The 25,405-nt window shown below is 38.1% G+C and overlaps 1 protein-coding gene across 1 annotated transcript in view; it reads left to right on the top strand.

Moving 5' to 3' along the window:
- Positions 1-3,039: 3,039 nt before the first annotated feature.
- LOC126258200 (polycomb group protein Pc) overlaps positions 3,040-25,405 on the top strand; it is a 69,854-nt gene continuing 47,488 nt past the window's right edge. Inside the window, exons 1-4 of the mRNA XM_049955622.1 lie at positions 3,040-3,348; positions 3,437-3,505; positions 4,144-4,187; positions 4,364-4,487. Of these exons, the coding sequence (XP_049811579.1) occupies positions 3,440-3,505; positions 4,144-4,187; positions 4,364-4,487 (234 nt within the window). The 5' untranslated portion in view covers positions 3,040-3,348; positions 3,437-3,439. The remainder of the gene's footprint in view (positions 3,349-3,436; positions 3,506-4,143; positions 4,188-4,363; positions 4,488-25,405) is intronic.

Genomic DNA, 25,405 nt, shown 5'->3' with positions numbered 1-25,405 from the left:
TTAATAGTAAATATTTGACTGTCTAATCTGATTTTGTTTCTATAATACATCACTTTCTGTAGTTGATGTATATATAATGTATGATAAAAGGACTTCATAAATTAGGCAATGTTACCAGACATTGTCAATTTATGATTCAGTTATTCTCCAAAGATTAAAAATTTCGAATGTGGCAGGATGTTCAAAGGCAACAGCAGGTATAACATAGAAAATTATTGCCTCATGTATTCTCCAAAGAATTTTTGAGAATGGTGACATGTTATGTCACTAAAGACAAAAAGTATTCATATTTGAAAAGAGAAATATAGACATATAGTAACATCAATTAACGTTTGGAATTTTGTAGTAATTGGAAACCAAGAAAATCGAAAAAAATTGATAAGGAAGTATTTATATATTTCTCCAACTTTTCCTGTTCTTAGATAAATTGCCGACACCTGGAATTCACATGCTTGAGATCTGTGGCTATAATATTTTCTGCAATGCAGAATACAGGATAAGGAACTCAAATCAACTCATTTAAAGCACAAATAATGATTGGTTCCTGGTGTAAAGGAGGTGAAGTAGATGGAGAAATGTCCCAGCTAGTCCCTCTTGGAATCTGTAGTACAAGGTTTTTAATGCTTGACTTCTTCAAGTTTTCTTCTTATAACAAATGTTGGGTGCACAACCATAATTCCTGTGCAATATAATATGTTTTATATGTATTGAGTATTTATGCATTATATTCAGTAATTAATTTTTGAGCCACAGGAGCTACTAAAACGTTTTATACCACATTGCAGATTAAATTTTGTATATTATTTATTTGTCATGATGTCTGAATTTTCAGTCTTCCATCTCACTCTTTCCAGCATTGGTACTGGTATGAGCAGGACCGCTCATAAAGTGCGTATTACATGCATAATGTATGTATATCGTAGTGTTGTGTAACACTCAGAGACATATTGATTTGTGTAATGCTTTTTAAATGGACTTACCGGATTATTAAGATTAATATGAAGATAGTATCTGGTCTTTTGGACATGTTCGAAAGAACAGATACCACTGGTGACCTTGCAGCTCTCAAAGAACGAAATTACGATGAAATGCAGACCTTTTAGCTGCATACAGGCGTTGATACATATCAATGGGGACAGTTGAAAATGTCTACCCCAACCAGGACTCAAAGCCAAGATCTCCTGCTTACATGGCAGATTCTCTGTCCTTCTGAGTCATCAAGGACACAGAGGATAGTGCGATTGCAGGGGCTTATCTCTGGCATGCTCCCTTGAGACCCATATTCCCAAGTTACTGTCCACACACTACATTTGTAGTGCCCCTGCCCACTATACTCATTACTTGCAGCAGTCAATCTACCGATTCCTGTAAGAGTTTGGGCAATGTGAGTGCATCCATACTGAAGAAGATAGTATCTGTTCTTTCAGACATGTCCGAAAGAATAGATACTGTCTTCATATAGATAAGACTTACTGACCAGTGATCTTCTTCAGTGCGGATGCAGTCACATTGCCCAGACTCTTACGGAAATCGGTAGATTGACTGCTGTGAGTGATGAGTAAAGTGGGCTGGGGCTCTACAAATGTAGTGTATGGACACTAAGTTGGGAATGTGGGACTCACAGGGAGCATGCCAGAGATAAGTCTCTGCAGTCGCACTATCCTCTGTGTTCTCGGTGGCTCAGAACGATAGAGCATCAACCATGTAAGCAGGCGATTCCGGGTTTGAGTCCCAGTCGGGGCATTCATTTTCAACTCCCCCCGTTGACATTTATCAACGCCTGTAAGCAGCTAAAGGTCTGGATTTCATTGAATTCCATATTAATGTTAAGGTAAATTGATGTATGCACTTCTCATTTGTATCTAGAAACCTGAACTGTACAATTGTGGGTGATTTCTTCTTTTTTATTGGAGACTATCCTCAATACTGTGACGTTCAGGTGTTGCGATTTAAATAACTGTGAAAATCAATAATTAATCCACACTGATGTGACTATAAAGCGTTACAGACTGCATTAACAGTTCCAGTATCAAACGCAAAAGAATATGCTTTGAATTTGTTTTATAGCGCAAATGCTCAAATGTTGATGAATTATTCGCATTTAATTGAGGTACTCTAGTGCAGTACATTACTTTTTATTATGTGAACGCTACAAGGCATGACGCATCTCGTAACTGACCAACCCATCTATATAAACAATTACAATTTTAGAGCCTTTTCCGTCCCATTGGATAAATTTCTGCAGGTGCCAATGACCAAAACATAGTGTACTAGGTCCTCTACTTTCCCCCAGTACATAAACGAGATGTACCCTTTAGAAAATTAAACAAAAACTATGTCTGATGAATAACACTGTGTAATTTCTCCCGAATAAAGGTATATTTGTATTTAGTTATTGATCAAGTCCCTGAGTACATATAATTATCCTTATCTTTTCCTCACGATCTCTATATGAGCGATAATCAGGGAGAAGACCTTAATCGTATGTTGACTACTATCATTTTAGAAAGATTACTCATTGGAAAACTGATAGGTACACATGTAGACCAAAAGTTTAATTGGAAGGATCATTTGATAAGGTTTCTTACAGATTTACTCTAAGAATTATTTTAAAATGATACAATACGTGTGGTTCTACAGAGGCTTTTCTTTGGTTGCTACAATTATTTGTAAGCCATAGAATAGCACTTGCTGCTTTAAAAAAACTACGTTGCGGAAAAAACTGTTAAATTTGTGACATTGTAAATCAAAGATACTTGTAATTACGGTACCTTCCCCATTGTATATCAGTATGTGATGGTAATCTGTAACCACATTGTAGATTTTATAGTTAAAATAACAATACCATCTTTAATACTCCGCGAGTAGAAGAGTAAAAAGACTAGTTTGATAGGTAGATAGGCGACTGATTAATTAATTTCATGTTCCATAAATGACGTGGGTTGTCACCTTGTGCAGTTTCATGTGACGCTAGGTTGCTGTCGCCAGTTCCTGTATGTGTTATCTGTATCCCCGATATTCTAATAGCAGTAACTTTGGTTTACCTGAAATCGTTGAATGGAGGTGTTGCGCAAGTGTGGAAACATTATTATATTGTGTATTGACATACAATTGGTGATGTGTGTTTCTATGTTTCCTGTAATATAGTAATTTCTTGTATCTCTTGTGTGTCAACGCAGACCGTTGGTTTTGCCGGTGGAAAGTGTTTTATACTATTGTTTAACACAGTGTTGTGAAACATTCAAACAGTGAGAGAAAATGTGAAGTTGATAATAACTGTGTGGTTTGTTAGTTAACTACAGTTACAACTAGCTTACAAACACCTAGTACGGTCGGAACAGCCAGCTGGTACTTGCTTTTATTTGTATTTACAAAATGCAGCGTTTCGATACTTGATGCTGTTCATAACAGCGTGTTCTTTTGTGATTACGTGCAGCGAATGGAATTACCAATGGGTGATCGCGTGTATGCAGCTGAGAGGATTATGAGGAAGAGACTGAGGAAGGTATGTTGTACCCTCCAATTTTTGGGTGTAGTAATGGCAGTCTGTTGCCGACCACCCATAGTGTAGAAAGACGTCCCGTAATGAGTGAACACAGTTAAAACACCAGAAATATGTGAATCGTTCACTATCTCTTGTGCCATGGTTTATTAAATACATCCTAGAAATTTGCTTTGTCTCTTACAATGTGCTGGTGGTATTAATGAACGTAGGATTCACTTTGTTGTCACTTTTATTCAGACCGATTAAGCGAATAGTTTCCTATAGGAATTTAATAGCTTTTAATTTTTTTTAAAGAAAAGTTCTGGAACCATAATCAGGGTAACGTGTAGCCTTAAATTTGTGTGGTTAGCTTCTAAAGTGATGTAAATTGTGGCCTGGAGGGTGGCATTTGATTTTGCTATACCTTGACGGATGGGAGGATGCTTTATACATAAACTCGGAATATTAGTAGAACGATAATGAGGCAGTACAAAGACAAAATTAAAATGTTTTCTGTTGAAGTGTGTGTAACACACTGCCTGAAAGCTTGTTTTATGCGTATTAGAAAATGCTACAGATTTTTTGCAGTTGCCCAGTTGTGATTTATGCTTTGCTTCTGTTTCATAAACTTGTGTAATAATTTTTTTTTTTTTTTTCAGGGTCGTGTTGAATATTTCGTTAAGTGGAAAGGATGGAGTCAAAGGTTAGCATATGTGATAATTATTTAAATACTATTAAATACTGAGCAGCACTAAAATTTGTTACATTCATACCTTCTACACTAATTGAATTTATCCTGTAGATGTAGTTTTTTGATTATACCATATGGATTGTTTTGTAAATTTCTGTGAGTGTAAATAAAATACTCTTATTATACAGACACAGCACTTGGGAGCCAGAAGAGAATATTCTCGACAGACGTCTTATTGAAATATTTGAACAGAGTCAGAGAGCAGATGCAGCTGCCAGACGGCCAGGTCGCAGAAGAGACATGCGATACCAAGTAAGTTTGAAATTTGATTCACCGGTCTTGGGTCGACAGAAGCGTCCGATCCCACGCGTCGGCTTTGACCCGTGACGTAAGGGTGTCGTCGTGTGTGACGTCATGACGGCGCGGAGTTTGGTTTGAGTGTGGCTGTCTCCAGTTCTGTTTTATTTTATTTACTTTTCTGATCTGTTCGTTCTAACTTGTGAGTTTTTTTTTTTTAATTTAAAAACACTTATTACTAATTTTAATTATCTGCTTCCTCCAATTTCTGTTTTAGTTTAGCCTATTATATTTATTTTTCTGATCTGTTCGTTCTATCCCGTGAGATTTTTTTTAAAAAAAGACAAAAAACACTAATCAGCTACTGAAGCATCTTTATCCTCTATGGGTTGCAGGGGTTACGACCCCTGGGGAGGTGGGTGGGTATTCATGCATGGCTGTCTTCACTTAGACGTTGTAGCTACGCAAGGCGTCTAAATTTGTTTATATTTAGTTTGCCCCCCCCCCACCCAAAACACCCCATTTCCCGCGCTTGTCCCGTTAGTGTCATTAGGCTTCTTGTGGAAAGTGTGTGTTTTTTTTTGTTTCCGCCATATTTGTGACGTCATGGGTCAAAGCAGACGGGCGGGATCGGACGCTTCCGTATTTCCCAGGTCTTTCCAGGTTAGGTATGTGTAATGTTCTTCTGACAAAAGTCTAATATGTTACAACACTTGATAGTATTGTTAATTCATTACTTTTTGTTTCCCATAATTGGTGCAAAATATTATCCATGGGGTAGGAAACAGGAACTATTAAATTAGGAGTGCCGAAAGTTGAAATTTAAAGTTGCTGGAAGATAAGCATTTCATAATATGCACTAAAATACTCATCTGAGACTTGCCAAACAATGGTAACTTCAGGTAGGAATATCAACAATGTAGGAAAAGATAGATTGCTATTCACAGTAAAGAAGATTCGTTAAGTTACAGACAAGCACAAGTAAGAGACACTTACATGAATCTTTCAGCCAGAGCCTTCATCAGAAAAAGGGAAAGATACACCATTCATGCAAGCAAGCAAGCACACTTCGTGTACACACAACTGCCAACTCCTGTTGCTCGTGTCACCAGACAGCTGTGCGGGATAGTGTCAGGTGCTTTCATAAAGTCTAGGAAGAGGGCATCAACCAGAGCACTGGAGCTCTAATTGAGTTTCACAAGATGTCTGCAGAATCAACATTAATTTTTATAGAGGAGATGTTTGTTCTCCAGAAATGTCATAATGCTTGAGTGTGAAACATTCCTCAATTCAACAACAGATTGACACCACAATATAGGCATATAATTATATGTAGCTGTCCTATGACTCATTGAAAATGGGAATGGCCTGCACTTTTTTCCAGTCGCTACGTACCCTTTGTTTCCCCAGCGACCTATGATAAGCTGCTGCTAGTAGGAGAGCAAGTACTGTAGCATAATCTCTGTAGAATCTTAACGATATCTCAAGTGGTCCTTGCCTTTCCACTACTATATCCAGCTGCTGAAATATGTCATCTCACATGGTGTTGGCTATACTGCAGTTGTGAAATTGCAATAGCTGCCACCACCTGCATCCTCAACTAATATTTCCAAAGCATGTTTCATAAATGTGCATTACTATTACAGTGTATATAAGTCATTGATAATACAAGAAACTGTGAGTTAAGTAATTTTCAACCGAAGCTAAATGGCAGTGTTTATGAGAAGTTGCTCCGAATTGTTACTGTAATTGCTACATACTCGACAAACATGGCAAAAGACACAGAACTTGAAGGGGTATATTGATTCCTTCCTCAATCACTCACCCAAAACAAAAATTTCCGAGAACTCAGGGTTCCTGTTCATTAAGCAGTTCTTGTTCCCCTTTGGAACTATCACATAATATGTTGTGCAGAATTATGGGCTCTACTGTTCATTTTATTGTATGGTTATTATTTGCATAACCATCTTTATACCTACATTTATGTTTATACAGCATTTTGCACATGATGGACATTGAATTTGAAGCTGGTTGGGGAGAAGCGAGAAAGACAGGGGGATGTAGTCTCTATTAATGAAGGTATTGAGCCCTGGAGATCCAGTGGAATTTTGGAAGTTTGTAAAAATGGACATGATTGTTTTGACAAAATGCTGTTGATGGTACAGGATGAATTTCACTCAAGTGACGCAGTAATGTAGGACCAATTTTACCTAGTCAGAAATAAGAATTATAAACCATTTGTTTATTCATTTTTCATCATTCTATCTTGCCGACACTGCTGGTTTCTCTTTCCTATCATGCTGATATAAAACAAAAGATGCTGTGACATCAAATGAGAACTTTCGTTAATTAAGGCACGACATATGCAAAACAAACAGCACACATTTAAAGTTATATGAATGTTTACACAGAAAAAAATGACTGCCAATGTGCCTTCTAGTGATATTATGAGGTGTGAGGATCGGAATTACAGAAACGTCCGATTCCACCCGTCTGCTTTGACCCATGACATCGCCAATATGGTGGAAACGACCATTCTCAATGTCTCCAATATGGCGCCTATGACGTCATTGCACAATCGACAACAAACACGAAAATACATACAAAACCAACAAACACATCTCTCTCCAAAAATATAATCAAACGAACAGGATCAGCAGGGGAAAGTGGGGGTTTTTGGGTGGGGGCAAACTAAATATAAATGCATACAGTCACACACCATGATCCCAAACCACACAAAACGATGACATAAAAACACCACAAAATTCCGCTACACTTATATCATCGACAGGAATTTGTCATTTCCCTTCACTACATAGCTCGACCAAAATTGTCGATACCGCAAATTAAGAAACCAACGACTCCAAAAATCATAATTACACCGCAACTATCAGTACCACAAAACCAACACCTAAACAAACAAAACTTGGAATCAGACACTTCCCTTGACCTATGTTGGTCAACAGCAGCTCACAATAGAAAAAAATAGCTACGTCGCATTGGAATCGGACACTTCCCTTGACCTATATAGGTCAACAGTAACTCACAACACCAAAAAACACATAACTATGACGACACTTTGGAATCGAACATTTCCCTTGATCTATATAGGTCAACAACAGCTCACAATACCAATACCAAAACATCAACCACCAACACATGCAGTAAATAACACCGACCCAACAACACACAAAAACCCCACCAAACATCATACGGCGCGAACAATAGACCCAAAAAAAAACGATTACTTACCATAAAAACGTTCTGGCGCTACGCACTTACCTCCAGCTCGCACATTCTGCTTGCATATGCCGCATTTCACTATCTCCATCACAAGCTCAAAAAGTTGCAGAAACTTAATGACAGACAACATGTCATCCCCCATTTCAGCCCATAGATGTGCACTATTATACGTAGAAGTCATATCCATACCTAACAAAAGAAGCAAAAAAATGAATTAAACGACTCACCGCATGACAAACAGCAAACCAATAACATCAAACGACACCACAATAACGTAAGCACAACGGAAACTTAATTCTTAACTCACTGACACTAATTTCTATTCTTCTGTAGCAGTCATGACCGATAAATGCGCACTTCAAGCACCGACATGAAAATGAACCCAATACACCACGTAACACGCGGACCATACACACCCCACCTGAGGACACCACCAACCACAACAAGACGACATCTACAAACACAACACAGTAAACAGCTTGTATAAAAGGTACTCTCCCAGCAAAAAAAATATTGCATTTGTTTAATTATTGCATCTATGAAAACTTACTCATTGAACAATATGAAAAAACTCTAATATGAAAACATGTGGCTTTTTCTTTTAATAGCTGCAAGCCGGAGATGCCAACAATAATAACAGTATGTATTGTATTAATGGTCCTGTTGTCTACAAAGCAGCTTATGCACAAGAAATTGTACAAGTCAAGTTATAAGTATACAACTGAGTCATTTCTAGGCATACTTATGTAAGGTTACAATAATACACTTTATACATGAGTATTTATGTAACACGCTTCAGAAATTAAAATATTCTTCAATGGAGTAAAAGCAATGATGCTGTAAATATGACTAGAGATTTTCCAAAGGTATTGACCTCAGTAATAGCTTTCATGTTTTCAGGAAGTTTGTTATAAAGCTTAACTCCCACGTGGAAAGTACCTTTTTGGCACAGAGCTGTGCTGATTTCGCTTATATGTAAGTTTCTGTTTTGTCTGATATAGTGATCATGTATATAACAGTTTTTTTGAAGTCTACAGTCCTTACCTATTACATTTATTTTAAAGAATAGAGGGGTTTCTGTAATGTATACACATGGTAATGGAGGAATGCCAGATACAAGATTGTAATGGCCCTTTTTTGTAGTTTAAGAATGCTATTAGCTGTTTTAGAGTTACCCCAGCAGGTGACCCCATATCTAAGATGAGAATGAAAGTAGACATGTATGCATTCAATACTATTTTCTCACTACAGCATGATTTTAGTAAGCAAAGAGGATAATGTGTTTTGCTCAGTTCTGCATTGACATGTCCAATATGCTTATTCCATATGATGTTGCTCTGCAGGCAGAGTCCTAAGAATTTGGTTTCAATACTGTTACCAACTAGTTCATCATTGATAGAGACCGATGGGATAAACATGTCCTTATTAGGAGCATTGTGGAATTTTAGTGCAGTGGTTTTTTTCTGTTCATTACAAGATTATTGTTCTGTGCCCAGCTGCTACGTTGTTTTGTGACCATGTTTACTGACTGCTGTATGTGTTAATTGCTGTCTCCTTTTAGTAGAATTGTTGTGTCATTGCAAATATGATTGTTTTATGTGCATCAACATTTAAGTTTCGGTTGTTTATGTACAGAAGGAACAGAAGGGGTCATGATTCTTGGGGTACACCACATTTAATTTGTTTATAGTCAGTTCGATATTTGTGTGCTTGGTGCAGACTGTCTGCTTACGATTAGTCGGTAGGAACTGATCCAGTTCTTGGTCAGACCTCGAATACCATACCTTTCAAGCTTTTGATAGCATAATTTTATGATCCACCATGTGAACCGTTTTTGACAAGTCAATAAATACTCCTATTGATTCCTCTTTTTGTCTATCACGTTTAGGATGGAATTGATGCACTCATAAATAGCTGTTGTTGTTGACTGGTTATTTTTGAATCCATGTTGTTCATTACATAGGATGTCGTTTTTATTTATAAATTTCATGAGTTTGTCATACATAACTTTTTCTGATACTTTAGAGATGCAGGAGGAAATTGTGATGGGCCTGTAGTTATTTACATTATCTTTATCATCCTTTTTATATACTGGAATAACTTTCGCTGTTTCAATACATCAGGGAAAGTGCCTGCCAGAAGTGAGCAGTCACATAGGTGTGTCTTTCAATTAGGTTTGGTGCGCACTTGTTTGATATTGTTGCAGGTTTCCTATCAGTGCCTGCAGAGTTGGAATTTTTTAGTCCTTTTATTGCTTTAGCTCCTTCATCTTGTGAAACAGAATTGATGTTCATTGATACTTTTCATGCACTTATTTTATATTCGTTTGCCTGGGTGCCTGTGTTTAAGTTTGATTGTAACATATTATCAGCAAAACCTGTAAAAAGAGTTATCAAATGAGTTGGCTACTTCTTAGGGGTTTGTTACTTTTTGATTTTTTGTGATAGTTTTATATTTTTGCAGGATTCTCTGTATTCTCCAGATTCTTTTTTTGTAACTTTCCACATAGCCTTTGATTTATTTGCTGAATTACAAATGTTTTCATCTTTATGCATTATTTTTGCCGTTTTTTCCTTAATATTTTGGGGTATTTTTTTATAGTATGCATGTACTTCAGGTGAGGAATTTTTTGAGTTACCTACTTCATGAAGTAGCCTTTTCTTCTGGCATGAAATGATTATTCCCCTTATTTCGAACAAGTGCCCCCATACAGTTACAGTTTTCAGTGGGAACGCAATTTGAAAGAAATGGGTTAATGTGTCAATGAAGGTGTTGAATTTTTCATTTATATCATTCATTTTGTACTCTTCTGACCATTCTTTTTTCTGTTATAAGCTGTTGAAGTAGTTTACATTAGACTAATTATAACATCTACATGAGGTTCTTAAAGACTTGTTGTTAATAATACTGCCTTTTACTTTTATGCTTAATATTTGAGCAAGATGGTCACCAAAATCTGCATTGAAAAATTTTAGTGAAGTGTTGTGTAAACTCTTCTTGACTAGAAATTGATCTAAAGCTGTTTGGTAAGTTTCTGTTACTCGGGTAGCAGATTTTACTTCAGCCTTTAAAATATAGGATGTTGCAAGGTTCAAAAGGGTCTCTCTATTTCCACTACTTGTGAGGAAATTAATATTGAAGTCACCACAGATTATCAACTTACAACCCATTTTATTTACTTTATTTACCAATTACTGTTCTGTTTAAGAAAAGTTCAAAATTTCCAGATGGAGTTCGGTAAACTGTAGCAATAACCAGGTTGAACTGAATAATTTTTATAGCTGCAATTTCATAATTCTTTTTGACATTTGTTCTAGTTAAGTCATATATATATAAAGCGTATATAATGACGTCATACGCATATACTCTTGCATGACCACCGGACGGCGGGCGCACCTAGTACGGCTAGTGCGCCCGTACGGGATTGTGTCAAAAAATGAAATGGTTAACAGTCGCCATTGTACGAGGAGGAACAGGTGTGTCAAGCGTGTCTGGACTCGAATCTTTCGTGGACAGAGACATCATCGCCTATAAGACATATCATGTTACCGAAAATGCTAATAAAGACTTTGGCAAATCTACTTATATGTCTCCCTCACCCTTCTTCCTATCAACACGTGGTAGACGTAAAATTTCTGTTAATGAATCTGTATTTGTTTGGTGTAAAGGTAAAGGTACCTGTGAATATGTCGGCATAGAGTATGCAACAGCATGTTACGTCAGCTCTCTGAGCGCTTGACCTTTGACCCCGCCGATAAGGCGGTGCTACGTCAGGTTGGCAGCGTGCCAGCCGCGGACTTACGCTCTAAGCGTGTATATATATACACACACACACACACAAAACGAGTTTGGGCAGAGATGTCAGTCGAGGCGGAAGTGAAGAGGCAAAGATGATGTTGAATGACAGGTGAGGTATGAGTGGCGGCAACTTGAAATTAGTGGAGATTGAGGCCTGGTGGGTGATGGGAAGAGAGGATATATTGAAGAGCAAGTTCCCATCTCCGGAGTTTGGATAGGTTGGTGTTGGTGGGAAGTATCCAGATAACTCGGACGGTGTAACACTGTGACAAGATGTGCTGGCTGTGCACCAAGGCATGTTTAGCCACAGGGTGATCCTCATTACCAACAAACATTGTCTGCCTGTGTCCATTCATGCGAATGGACAGTTTGTTGCTGGTCATTCCCACATAGAATGCATCACAGTGTAGGCAGGTCAGTTGGTAAATCACATGGGTGCTTTCACATGTGGCTCTGCCTTTGATCGTGTACACCTTCCGGGTTACAGGACTGGAGTAGGTGGTGGTGGGAGGGTGCATGGGACAGGTTTTACACCGGGGGCGGTTACAAGGATAGGAGCCAGAGGGTAGGGAAATTGGTTTGGGGATTTCATAGGGATGAACTAAGAGGTTACGAAGGTTAGGTGGACGGCGGAAAGACACTCTTGGTGGAGTGGGGAGGATTTCATGAAGGATGGATCTCATTTCATCTCAAAAACCACATCCTTTCGCCTTTCCCTCTCCTTCCCCTCTTTCCTGATGAGGCAACAGTTTGTTGCGAAAGCTTGAATTTTGTGTGTGTGTTTGTGTTTGTTTGTGTGTCTATCGACCTGCCAGCGCTTTTGTTCGGTAAGTCACATCATCTTTGTTTTTACATATATTTTTCCCACGTGGAATGTTTCCCTCTATTTATATATATATTTTTTCCTTTGTGTAGATTGCCACCCCACCTTGTTTGCTGTTTTCCCTGCAGTAGTAAGAAGCCAAAATTAATTTGTTTATTTTGCGTACTCTGGATTAAGGCAGTGCTCAGAAATGCGCAACATTGAGATATCTTTAAGTTCATCTGTTAACAGTATGTTAATTTCATCGATCTTATTACGCAGGGATTGCACATTATGATGATAAAATTTTAGATTGGGCGTATTCACTATTTGATTATTGGGAGTCCTATTTTCTAGTTCATTTTATTTTCTTCATTGGTGCTGGAAGGATGTACAGGTAGCTGAGATTGTTCTATTCCTCAAAAATCTTTCTTTAATATAGAATGTTCCATTCCTTAAAAGTCTTCCTTTAATTATTTCACCAATACGATCATAAACCAACCTTTTTCCTTCATAGTTAAAATGCATTCCATGCTTTATGTGCAGATTTCGATGCAGCTTGCTTATATCCAGTACGTTGCACTTAGGATATTGTGAACACAGTTTCCTTATTTTAAAGTGTGTTTTCCAAATTTCTTTGTTTACGCACAAACTGTAAATTAGATCGTGCCTATGAGGCAGTGTCGCAACTACTGTGTCTCTGCATTTTGTTAGCTTGTAAAAAATTCTGCAGCGCTTTGAAGCAAACCTCTGCTTCATGTTTTTGCCACATTGTTTGATCCTATTATACAGACGAGTCATTTTCCTGCATTAATTTTGTCGGAGAGTTAGTGTCTACAACATTTTTACATCCCGCTACTGGTTTCATGACACTACACACTGCTGTGTTGCGGTTTTTCTCACAGAACATGCTGGATGGATTTCTGCCATGACTGTCTGTTAGTAATAGTACATTACTCTTTTCCCCTTATGATCTGTGTTTGTTGTTGACATTTTTTGCAAAAACCTCATTCATTTTCAGCTCACTGATTTTTACAAGTTTATAATCATTTGGAGTGTCATCACAGTCACTTGTTTGCAAAACATGATATTTGTTTTTATCGGAAAATGTAACAGTTTTAGCAGACTTTGTTGTTCTTTTTGCAGTTGGAAAACTATCTCTATACAACATTTTTATCCACTCAGACAATTACTTTTGACTTGCTTCAGTCAGTGTTGGCTTCGATTGTAGATCCAGATTTTCTTTCTTGAGTGAATCAATATTGCTTCTTAAAGCACTGACTATGAATTGTAACCTGCAGTTCATTCTTTTAGCATTGTTATTTCAGCATTTCAGTTCTCCCTTTTTAACCGCACAACTATAACTATTTCTCAAGTTAGAATTACACACTTCTACACTCTTGGCCTTCTTGGGCACCTAGTTGAAAACAGTAACAAGCACAATGTGCACTTTGAGTATCACCTTATGTGTGTGTGTGTGTTATTGCTGTGTAGTGCACATGCACTCACGGCTGTTGAGAACTGCTGTCTGTTTCTGCACACAGATATGTCTTGCTAATTCTCTTAGTTCCACCTGGTATACTGTCAGGTGGTCATCGCACTAGACTAGTAGACCAGTATTGTTTGTGGCAGACTGTCTTCAGATTGTGTTGCGTATTAGGTCTATGTCGGTGTACTAAGTATGAGTGTATTGAAGGTTGCAGTACTGCACTGCTGCCCCCTCCCAATTGACCAGCTAAGATCACGTATCAACCTCAATTCCTCTTCTTTCCATGTTGTTTTCTATTTTTCCAGTACTCCCTCATCTTCTCTCCATGTTGTCTTTTTCCTTTCTTCTGTACATCCCTTTGTTTATCTATTTACTTATTGTTAATGACAGGTTTGGCAGCAGATAAGTGTGTAGCATAGCCTGGTGTCTATATTATGTGGGAAGATTATGCTTTGGTTGTGATTTGGTGAAGGCAACGAAAGTGTTACGTTAAAACCTATTTCTTTTTTTATTTATATTCTTTTAAATGAAGGCAGTGGTTATTGATGTGTAGCATAGCCTGAGTCTTAAATTTGGTTGGAAGGTGTAAATCTTATTACAAACATTGTGCATGAGGTCTGTTTCAAAAAATTCCAGAACATTTGTAATTTTGCGCTATTGGTATGTTAGAGCAAAATGTAGTTAGCATCCCGGGCACATGCATGTGTTTAATGTGTAACTTCCAGAAGTTTCATTGTTGTGTGTCTGATACTCATTGTTCAGTGCTGTGATGAATAGAATACTGTCTCACCCAGTTACTAATTCGAGATGGCAGAGTTAGAGGAGCAACACACCTGCATTAAATTTTGTGTGAAATTCAAGAAAACATTTACGGAGACACACCAAATGATGCAGGAAGCCTACAGTGATGAGTGCTTAAGCTGCACTTGATGTTATAAATAGTTCACATGGTTTAAAAATGGCCAGATAGAAGTTAAAGGTGACCCTCATTCAGAACGGCCTTCGGAGTCTACCGGCGACACTCATGTCAGGAACACCAATGAAATTGTGCTTGCCAATTGAAAACTGACTGTCCGAGAGATTGCAGAAGAATGTAACATTTCAGTTGGATCATGTTATGAAATCCTGACACAGCATCTTGGATTGCATCATACTGTCGCCAAGTTCGCCCCACAGCTCATAAGTCAAGACCAAAAAGACCTTCGCCTCAATATCTGTGAAGTGCATTTGGAATGTGTACATCAGAACAAGATGTTCCTTAAGAGAATCGTAACTGGTGATGAGATGTGAACCTACAGTTATGATGTTGAGACCAAGGCTCAATGTTCACATTGGGCCAGGAAAGGTTCTCCAAGACCAGAAAAGCTTGTCAGTTCAGGTCAAATGTCAAAGCTGTGCTGATAGTTTTCTGTGACTTCAAAGGTGTAGCGCATCATGAATTCATGCCACAGGGACAAACTGTCGATAGTATTATCGGGACGTGTTGCAATGCTTGTTAGAAAAAAAGAAAAACGGCCTAAAATGTGGCAAGACAATTCATGGCTCTTGCATCATCATAACACAACTGCATATTCTTCCCTGTTGGTGTGTGACTGTTGCACAGGAAAAGAAATCACTGTGCTGCCTCATCCTCGGTACTCTCCAGACCTATCCCCCCCACCTCCCCTCCCCCCCCCCCACCCGCCTTCCCAACCCCTGTGGATCTTTTCCTTTTTTTACAATGTTGAAATGTTGAACACCCTATTGAAAGGATGAAGATTTGCAGTGATACTTGAGATAAGAGAAAATTCACAGGTGGCACTTTGTAAAAACATCTCATTTGCTTGTTGGTTTACTAATGTTTTGATGTTGTTAGGGATGTCGTGTAGATCATTTCTGGAGGTTTGTATCTCTACCAAGGTTAAGCAATCCCAAATATCTTAATTGAAAATATGTGTAAAAACTGGATTAATTTACGTAAGTGTTTCTATAAAATAAATGGAAAAAGTTATGAACAAGTGATGGTGCACAGAAAATGTTTCCTCTTAATTTTTTTAGAGCATTTGCTTTGTCAGTATAGCACTCCAAATTTGAAACCAAGAATAATAGATCTACAATGAATAGGCAGTACAGGAAAAGTTTTTATTTTTTCAGAGTAACAAACCAGACTCATAAAGAACTCTAACTTCACTAATTAGTTGGAAGTGTGGCATATTTGATGCATACAGAAGGTTTTGGAAAGGGATACAGAAAATTGTCCAGTTGTTACCATCATTAGTATCTGTCCATATTGTTGAATGAGAGTGAATGCAGAGTTGTGGTTAAGGTATTGAAAGAGAATGCCTTATCTGAGGATGTAAAGATTAAAAGATGTATTTGATTGTAGATTGAAATGTCTGTAAATATACAGTTCATAATATATTAGACAATTTGTGAAATTTCTCTGAAACTCCTTTGTTCTTGGGGATGTTGTGGAAGATGATATAAAGTCTGACAACCAAATGCTATAGTTGATAACCATGTAACATTCCTGTATATCTGTTCTGGATGTTATGGAAGATGATATAAAGTCTGAGGACCAAATGCTATAGTTGATAACCATGTAACATTCCTGCAAATCTGTTGTTTTCCATACTGGCAGTTGATAGAAATACTATAATTTTTTATTTGTGGGTCATCCACCACTGTTGTGCTACATGTTAATGGTGAGAAAATCTGCCCCAGTTGTAAATTGTTTTTATTGACATCAATCTTTCGTGACAGAAATTTCTGTATGCTATCACAATTTCAGGGTCTTGGACCCCATCATCAGGTGTATCTGAAATTTAGTTGTAGTAGGATGTCATATCCATGCCCAAACAATGGTAAAAGTCTCTAACCGGCCCATTGGCGTTCTTGGCATGTTCCGTGCAGGAATGTTGTCAGCTTTTATCATGAGTTATGATGGAAACAAAAGAAGGTGTGTCAGCTGTTTGTGTTATGCAGCAAATGAGAGAACATGAGGCATACGGCATGATGTGAATTAATACATTCAAAAGAAAGGGTGAAACAATGTTGTAAATGAGGACTACAAATTTAGTTGCACTTTGATTCAGTCACAGATTTTTAAACTGGGCTAGTATTCACAGCCCATCATATGTTTGAAAATTCAGTGAAATATTTTTGTGTTACTACACAGTCAATCTGCACAAGTATATACTGAGTAAATGGATCAGCTTTATGTAATTGAATAATATGAGAAGGTAGGTGGATCAGTGTTTATTAATACATCGAATGTGTGACTTTGTTATTAATAACCTTGATCCACCTACCTTACTCGTTGAAATTGAAAACAATGATCCACTTACTCAGAGCGGTGGCTTTTGCTGCATTTCCAGATTATTCTATCCAGTAAAAACCTTTGACTGTAAGGAGTAATTTCACCACCACATTTGATGCATTTTGTGTCTCTGCAATTAATCCATGATATATGCACCAATGGGCAATGTTGCCATGCAGAACTAAATCACTTAATCTATAGCAGTCGCTGCCGGAGTCACAAAATATTTCTCTTGAAGCTCACTAATACATCAAAAAACAGTAAACAAGGCAATGGTTTCAATTTTTGTGCTAGAAATATATTGCCTCTGTTCTCACGTGTCATTGGTTATGTCTAAGAATCATCCCATTGGCTACGTGAAACTGACATGTTGCCAACCTATTACCCACTCAGCCACTGCTTGACACTACAGCCCTTGTAGGGCCTTGGCCTCATTCAACAATCTCGGCCAGCTCTTCTCCGCAGGTTGCCTTGACTCTCCATCTTGTAACTCCCTTTCTTCTGAAGTCCTCCTCCACTTTGTCAAGTCATCTTGGTCCCTGTCTGCCCCTTACACAGCGTCCACATCGTTTTACTTTGAAAACTTTCTTGACTGTGCTGTTATCCATAATTCTTTCCATATGATCTAACCAACATAGTCTATTACTGTTTTTTTCTGTCATGATATCTAGTTTGTTAACAACTCTCTGATCTTGTTATTTCTGATTCAACAAAATCCCTATCACTCACTGGCCTTCAGATTTTCTCAAGGATCTTCCTTTCCCACCTCTGCAACAACTGCTGGGTGTGGGGCTGACAACCCTACCCCGGAAAAGATAGCTCACTACGGATCCAAAAGACAAAGGAAGCCAGATGGATGACAACCTGTTAGTAGCAGATAAGCAGGCCGTGTCCGCTGCTGGCCCTGATGTAGACTTAACACAGACAACTAGTAGGCAAACATGTACCGTGTAGTATATCTGCCAAGGTTGAAATTGTGTCTGACTGTGAAGTTATCTTAAGTGGGTAACAAATGCAAAACCATTTAAAGAATGGCTACATTCAGTAGCACACTGATTATGCAGTATTAGTTGGAAGCAACTTTAACCTGCTGAGTGTACTATGACACTTCTGTGGATTTGTTGCAGGCAGTACAGTCAGTCAGTCCCTTCCAAACACTTTCTTCAAAAACTGTCTTGAATGATTAGCTTTACAACCCACATGTAAGGGAACTATTTTAGATGCCATAGCTCCAAACAGGTTTGACTTTATCGACAGTGTTAGTATAATGATCACGATGTTGTCGTCATAGTCACAATGATTTCTAAAGCTAATCAATCCATCAGAAGGGCTAGGTGAGTTTTTATGCTGGCCAAGAGCAGATAAGCAGTTGTTAGCATCCTACTTAGACAAGGAATGGACATCATACAGTTCCAATGTGATGGATATAGAGGAATTATGGGCGAAGCCTAAACTGATTGTAAATCACACTCCGGAGAAGTGTGTGCCAAGTAGGTGGATTAAAGAAATAAAAGACCAACTGTTGTTTAATAACAAAATTGGGAAAATGTTAAGGAATGAGAGATTATTGAACTTGCAGTACAATAAAGAAAACAGAAATGTTGACACACAAAAGTTAGTAAAAATTCGTCTGTCTGTAAAAATATTGTAGCAGGCAACAACAGGAGAACTGGACACACACACACACACACACACACACACCATTGTGTGAATGGAAATAGGTATCCCTGGCATTGAAAAGCAGCTGGAAGAGTAAGAAAACAATAAGCCTACGTGTTGATATGGAATCCCAGTTCAGTTTTATAGGGAGTGCTCTTAGGCATGGGCCTCACTTTACCTCACAGTTATCAGGAATTTATTGCCCAGTACAGAGACAAAAACTGTAGCTGATCCCTGTTTATAAGTATATAAAAGAATGCATCTGCAAAATTATAGACCAATATCCTTAAAATAGGTTTACTCGAGAATCTTTCAGATATGGAAACTTCTGTCCACAAATCTATAAAGCACCGCCAGTGTGAAACTCAGCTGCCAGATGAATGACAATAGGCAGATTCCATATGCCTATATTTCTGGAAAGCACTTGACATAGTGTTACACTGTTAACAACGGTGAGAGCATACAGAATATGCTCGCAGATGGGTGAGTGGCTCAAGGGCTTTTTAAGTAGTAGAACCCATTACAATGCCTGGAAGGTGAGCGTTCAGCGGATTCAAAGGTATTTTCAGTAGTGCCCCAAGGGGTGTGATATAAATGCTCTTGTTCATGATATACTTCAATGACCTGACAGGCAAAGTGACAATATTTGTTGACTGTTTGCTGGAGACAGTGTTGTGTTAGGGAAAGTGTTGTTTTTGAGTGATTCTTGGAGGATACTGGATGACTTTGACAGAATTTTTATTCAGCGTGGTGTATGACAGCTTGCTATAAGTGTAGAAAAACGTAAATCAATTCAGTTGAGTAGGAGAAACAATCTTGTAGTGTGTGAATACAGTGTTTGTGGTGTACTTCTTAACACAATCACACCAATAAAATAACCAGATGTAACATTATGAAGCTATGTGAAATGGATAGAGGACATAAGGTCAGTTGAAGGGAAGTCTAATGGTTAACTTTGGTTTATGAGGAAAATTTTAGGAAAGTGTAATTCATTTATAAAGGAGACTATACCGAACACTTGCGTGAGCCAGTCTTGAGTACTTCTCAAGTGCTTGGGATCTATGTAAGGTCAGATTAAATGAAGACATCGAAACAGTTAAGAGACATGCTGCTAGATTTGCTACTGATTAACATGCAAGTACTATGGAAATGTCCTATGAACTCAAATGAAAATCCCTGGAGAAAAGAAACATTCTTGTCATGAATCACTATCAAGAACTTTTAGTGAACTGGCAATTTGCTATAGACTGCAATACTTGTGACACCAGCGTACACCTTGTGGAAGGACTGTGAAGACAAGATAAAAAAATATCAGGGCTCTTGCAGAAGCATATAGACAACCTTTTTCCCATACTCCATTTGCAAGTAGAAAAAAATGACTTGCAGTGGTGCGAGGCACCCTTTTCCATACATTGTATGGTGGCCTGCAGAGTGTATATGTACAAGGTTGCCAAAGGTTCGGGAAATCGGAATTTCAAACCCATCAGGGAAAATTTGACAAAAAAAAAAAAAAAAAAAAAAGAAAAGAAAAGAAAAACCTGGAATAATCATGTTTTTGTCTCAGTAGATGAAATAGTTTGTTTACTGAGTATGTGCACCACTTCCATACTCCCTCATTACTACAGCTTATCCCCTTCCTACCACCCCCCTCAGCTTTCAGTCATTGTTGCCACCAGTTCTTGTCAAGAGTCTAGCAGATGCTGACGAGAGGCATGAGGAGTGCTTTGTTTGGATCTGATTCTCAGAGATAGTAGACACAATGGCCTTAGACAGTGGTCATGTGTGCAGGAGTTGTCTCTGAGTGATTGTGTGAATGTCTGTGTGTACTCTTATTTTCTAACAAAGGTTGTGGCTGAAAATTCAGTTGTGAGAGTGTGATTGTCTTTTCTATGTGCCTGCCTGTGGCTCAGCAATCATCTTTATGGTGAGTTGCTACCTGTCCTCATTATTATTGACTCTCGGAGTATTTGAACAAGTTATCTATTGCATGGATTGATCACCACAGTCTCATTTCATCGACATGCTGTCTGTGACTCGTGACTAACAGGCCACGTGAGTGGATTTCCACGGTGGGCCAAAACCGCAGGCCATTTCTGCAGGTATCTGTAATCGATTGGGCCTCCTGATCTGAAGTGATTCGGTTCTCACTAATCTGTAGGCCCTGCCCATCGGATCTAGTCTCACCAATCTGCCCACAGGCTGGGTCTGCTTGTGTATGGCATAATGCAGCAGATTTTCATGGTTTATGCATGGACCCAGGACTGTGGTGCTCCTCAGCAGCCCACAGGCCATGGGTGCTCAACTTCAGCAATTGTGACTGTCTCACCACAAATGTGTTACTTGTTTTAATACACTTCGGCACTTCAAAAGTAGTGTATATGGTAGAAAGTATGGATGTTAAGAAGAAGAAAGTTGTGTCAGTTGCTGGCACTTTCTACACTATGTACTCATATATTTCTCGAAAGAAAAATCGCACAATGCCTGTAAAATAATAGATACAAAACAGTGGGTAATAACCGACAATAATGGACATAGTAGAACCAACATTTTATTGGTGGTCACCTACAGTGTTGGTTTACACAATTCTTCTCCACCTTATGCACTACTTTTAAGGTGCCTTCTTTTTTTCTGAAGTTATTTCTCAAATCAGTGAAGATATTTACATCTGTCTCATGACTCCAAGGAAATGCTGATTTTTGTCACCAAATATGTTTTGTTTTATTGAAATAAAATAACATCAGTGCTCTTAATGAAACACACACACACACACACACACACCATTTGGCTTGCTTTCTCCATCTAAAAAAGTTCACACAGAATATGTTAGTACTTCAGATTTGTTTCTTGTGCCGTAGCTGCAAAGACAGATTGTCAACTTACATCTTTACTTGCCCATGAGATCTCAAAATTTGCCGGGGAAAAATCTTTAAACTTGTCTGGATATCAGAGAAATATCAGGGATTTCACTTACGGGAAATTTGTGGCAACCCTGATGTTGATGTATAAGTACAAGGATGTCTTATTCTGCTGTGTCACGAGGAAAGGAAGGGGGATTGTCCCCAGAGACTGAAGCCTGAGAGCACACAATCAATGATAAGCTAGTTTAATTTTTATATAAACATGGGCAAAAGATCCATTTTGAGTGACAGTCATCTGAAGACATATAGTTGGGCCTGCCTTTAAGTAATTCTCTTAAATACAATGAAAGAGCTTATTCACAAGTAAAAATAATAAAAATTACCTTGATCTACATCTACATGGATACTCTGCAATCACATTTAGTGCCTGGCAGAGGGTTCAACGAACCACCTGCAAAATTCTCTATTATTCCGAACCACCTGCAAAATTCTCTATTATTCTAATCTCGTATAGCGCATGGAAAGAACAAACACCTATATTTTTCTGTACGATCTCTGATTTCTCTTATTTTATCACGGTAATCGTTTCTTCGTATGTAGGTTGGCGTCAACAAAACATTTTTGCATTCAGGGGAGAAAGTTGGTCATTGAAATTTCGTGAAAAGATTCCGTCACAGCGAAAAACGCCTTTCTTTTAATGATGTCCAGCCTAAATCCTGTATCATTTCAGCGACACACTCTCCCATATTTCGCAATAATACCAAACGTGGTGTCCTTGTTGGAACTTTTTTGATGTACTCCCTCAGTCCAATCTGGTAGGGATTCCACGCCGTGCAGTAGTATTCTAAAAAAGGACGGACAAGCGTAGTGTGATGTGCCATATTTTAATTGATTACAGTTTGCCTTGAGAACTACTGCCCTCCAACTCAGGTGACAATGAGACCATAGTAAAAAAGCTTAAAAGTTTTCTATGTTTCCTAGATTCCTGCTGAAATTACCACATATGCTGTTTTCATGTCTATCATTCATTATAGCTTTTGAACAAAGACTTAAGTTTACATTTAAACTGTTCTGAAGATCTATCTACAGAACTGAATGTGTTTGTGTCATAATGGTATTTTAGTTTATTAAGTAGAAATAGGTATTTTAACAATAGTCTTAAGAAAACCGTCATGTGCCCCAGTAATGAAACATCATTCTTGGATGTATAATCCATAAACTATCAATTATATCAGTATACAATTTGATTTAGCAGTGCAAATGTCCATGTTGTCTACATTTGTATCATTGTTTTCTATAGGATGTAACATTCTACACTTTAGTTCAAAGAGTTCTCATTTTGTGACAGCCACAACTGTATCAGGCCATTCTGTAAAATGAAGAAACTGCATAACAGTTGCCAAATCAACAATCTTTTATTGCATACACTTTTAAGTTCTGTGTTAAAACAGTAAAAGGGGAACCTAGAAAAATCCTGAAAAATCAGCATCACAACTGGATACCAGAGTTTCCAAAATCATAAAACAAATAAGATGGAATAAAGTCAGCAAAAGAAAACTTATTGTATGACATTACTTACATAAACTCCATAAAAAACCATTCCCCTGTGCTGCTGGATTAGGAACACTAACAAGAGAACTGTGTAATAGTAAATACTTGCTACTCCTGAGCATTGAGGGCATACACAACCCATAATGCAGGCATGGTATGAAACAGATATGTAATTGATAAACTATTTTAACTGGAAAAGCAGGAAGCTACATTAGAAAGGAGGCAGAACCATACAATCTTATGAGGGAAGAGACCTGTATATCTGAAAAGAAGGAAAAATATCACTTTACATGCACACTGTAAATTGCCAGAATAACGCCATAATTAACTTTTTTTTTAAAAATATGTGTTAGTGTGTTCATTAATGGGAGCAGAGATTTTTTTTAAGATTTCAATTTCTTCTGGAACATTGGGTATCTGACTTTTGTCTTATGTACTGCACAGAAAGGTCATATAATCTGTTTTCTCTTCCTGTACTTACTGCATCTTGCCTGTTTTATGATTATTGTTGTTATTTGATGTTTATCACTTAACATTACAATGTTGTCTCATCGACTGTTAGCTATGACTCATTTAGGATTCTGAAAATGAGGATTGTTCTACTTTATCTGGAAGAATGGAATTTTACCCACTGTCACCTGTGCCAGGTAAACATATGCCCATGGGGCTATTTGAACATGACAAGTGGCGTGGCCCTTTTTTGTAGGGCATTGGCAACAATGAGCTATAACAGAAGAGTGAAGTCTGGGTAGCAGAAATAGATGTGGAGTAGAAATGATGAAAGGATACTAAAAGGAATTGCGTTGGGGCTATGCAAGAAATATTACGAGGGTCACCCACAAAGTAAGTTCCGTTTCTATTTTTATCCATGGCAGCACTACAATCGCAGTTCCGAGCATACGCAGCAGTTACTCTGAGTCAACGAGAAGACACGTACGCCATTTTCAGATTGCTGCTGCCGACGTGTGCTTTGTAGTGCTTCTTTGTAATGTCAACCGTAATCGAAAATGCGTCACAATTTCTTAATGGTCTTGCAGTAACCATGTGCATTGATTGTTTGGCCTCGTGGTAAGAAATCAATCAGCAAAATGCCTTTTCTGTTCCAAAAAATGGTGCACATGTCTTTCCGAGGTGTCAATATTTGCTTAGGCTTAACCTTTGTTGGGATTGAAGTGTGCCTCCATTTCATTGATTGCCGTTTCAGGGATGTCGTACGATACCCAAGTTTTATCCCCCATGACTATCCGAGAAAGAAAACCATCGCCTTCTTCATTGTAGTATGTCAAAAACTGAAGTGCACTGTCCATCCATTCTTTTTTTGTGTAGTTCAGTAAGAATTGTGGGTCCCCAGCGTGAGCCAAGTTTTCGAAATTTCAGTTTTTTAGTAACAATTTCATGAATTAGTGATCGTGAGCTTTGTGGAACTTCGATAGCAAGGGCACTAAGTGTAAACTTACGGTTGTGCTTAATCTTCTCTTCAGTTGCGTGTTCTTACATTTCTACGGAATCCAAACTGATCTTCCCAAGGTCTGCTTCCACCAGTTTTTCAGTTCATCTCTAAAGAATTCGTGTTTGTGTTTTGCAACCGTGACATATTAAACTGATAGTAATTTTCACACCTGATAGCACCTGCTTTCTTTGGAATTGAAATTATTAGATTCTTCTGGAAGTCTGAGGGTATTTCTTCTGTCTCATACATATTGCTCACCAGATGGAAGAGCTTTGTCGTGACTGGCTCTCCCAAGGCTGTCAGTAGTTCTAATGAAATTTTGTCTATGCCCAGGGCCTCATTTCGACTTAGGTCTTTCAGTGCTCTGTCGAATTCTTCACGCAGTATCATATCTCCTATCTCAACTTCATCTACGTCCTCTTCCATTTCCATAATATTGCCCTCAAGTACACTACCCTTGTATAGATCCTCTATATACGCCTTCCACCTTTGTGCTTTTCCTTCTTTGCTTAGGACTGGTTTTCCAGCTGAACTCTTAATATTTATACAGGTGGTCCTCTTTTCTCCAAAAGTCTCTCTAATTTCCCTGTAGGCGGCATCTATCTTAACCGTAGTGATAATATGCTTCTGCATCCTTACGTTTGTCCTGTAGCCATTCCCACTTAGCCATTTTGCACTTCCTGTTGATCACATTTTTGAGACTTTTATATTACTTTCTGTCTGCTTCATTTACAGCACTTCTATACTTTCTCCGTTCATCAATTAAATTCAATATCTAACAATGG

Source organism: Schistocerca nitens, chromosome 1, assembly GCF_023898315.1.
Source record: "Schistocerca nitens isolate TAMUIC-IGC-003100 chromosome 1, iqSchNite1.1, whole genome shotgun sequence".
Classification (NCBI taxonomy): domain Eukaryota; kingdom Metazoa; phylum Arthropoda; class Insecta; order Orthoptera; family Acrididae; genus Schistocerca; species Schistocerca nitens.
The sequence above is the reverse complement of the archived record's forward strand: the minus strand, read 5'-3'. Positions and strand labels throughout refer to the sequence as shown.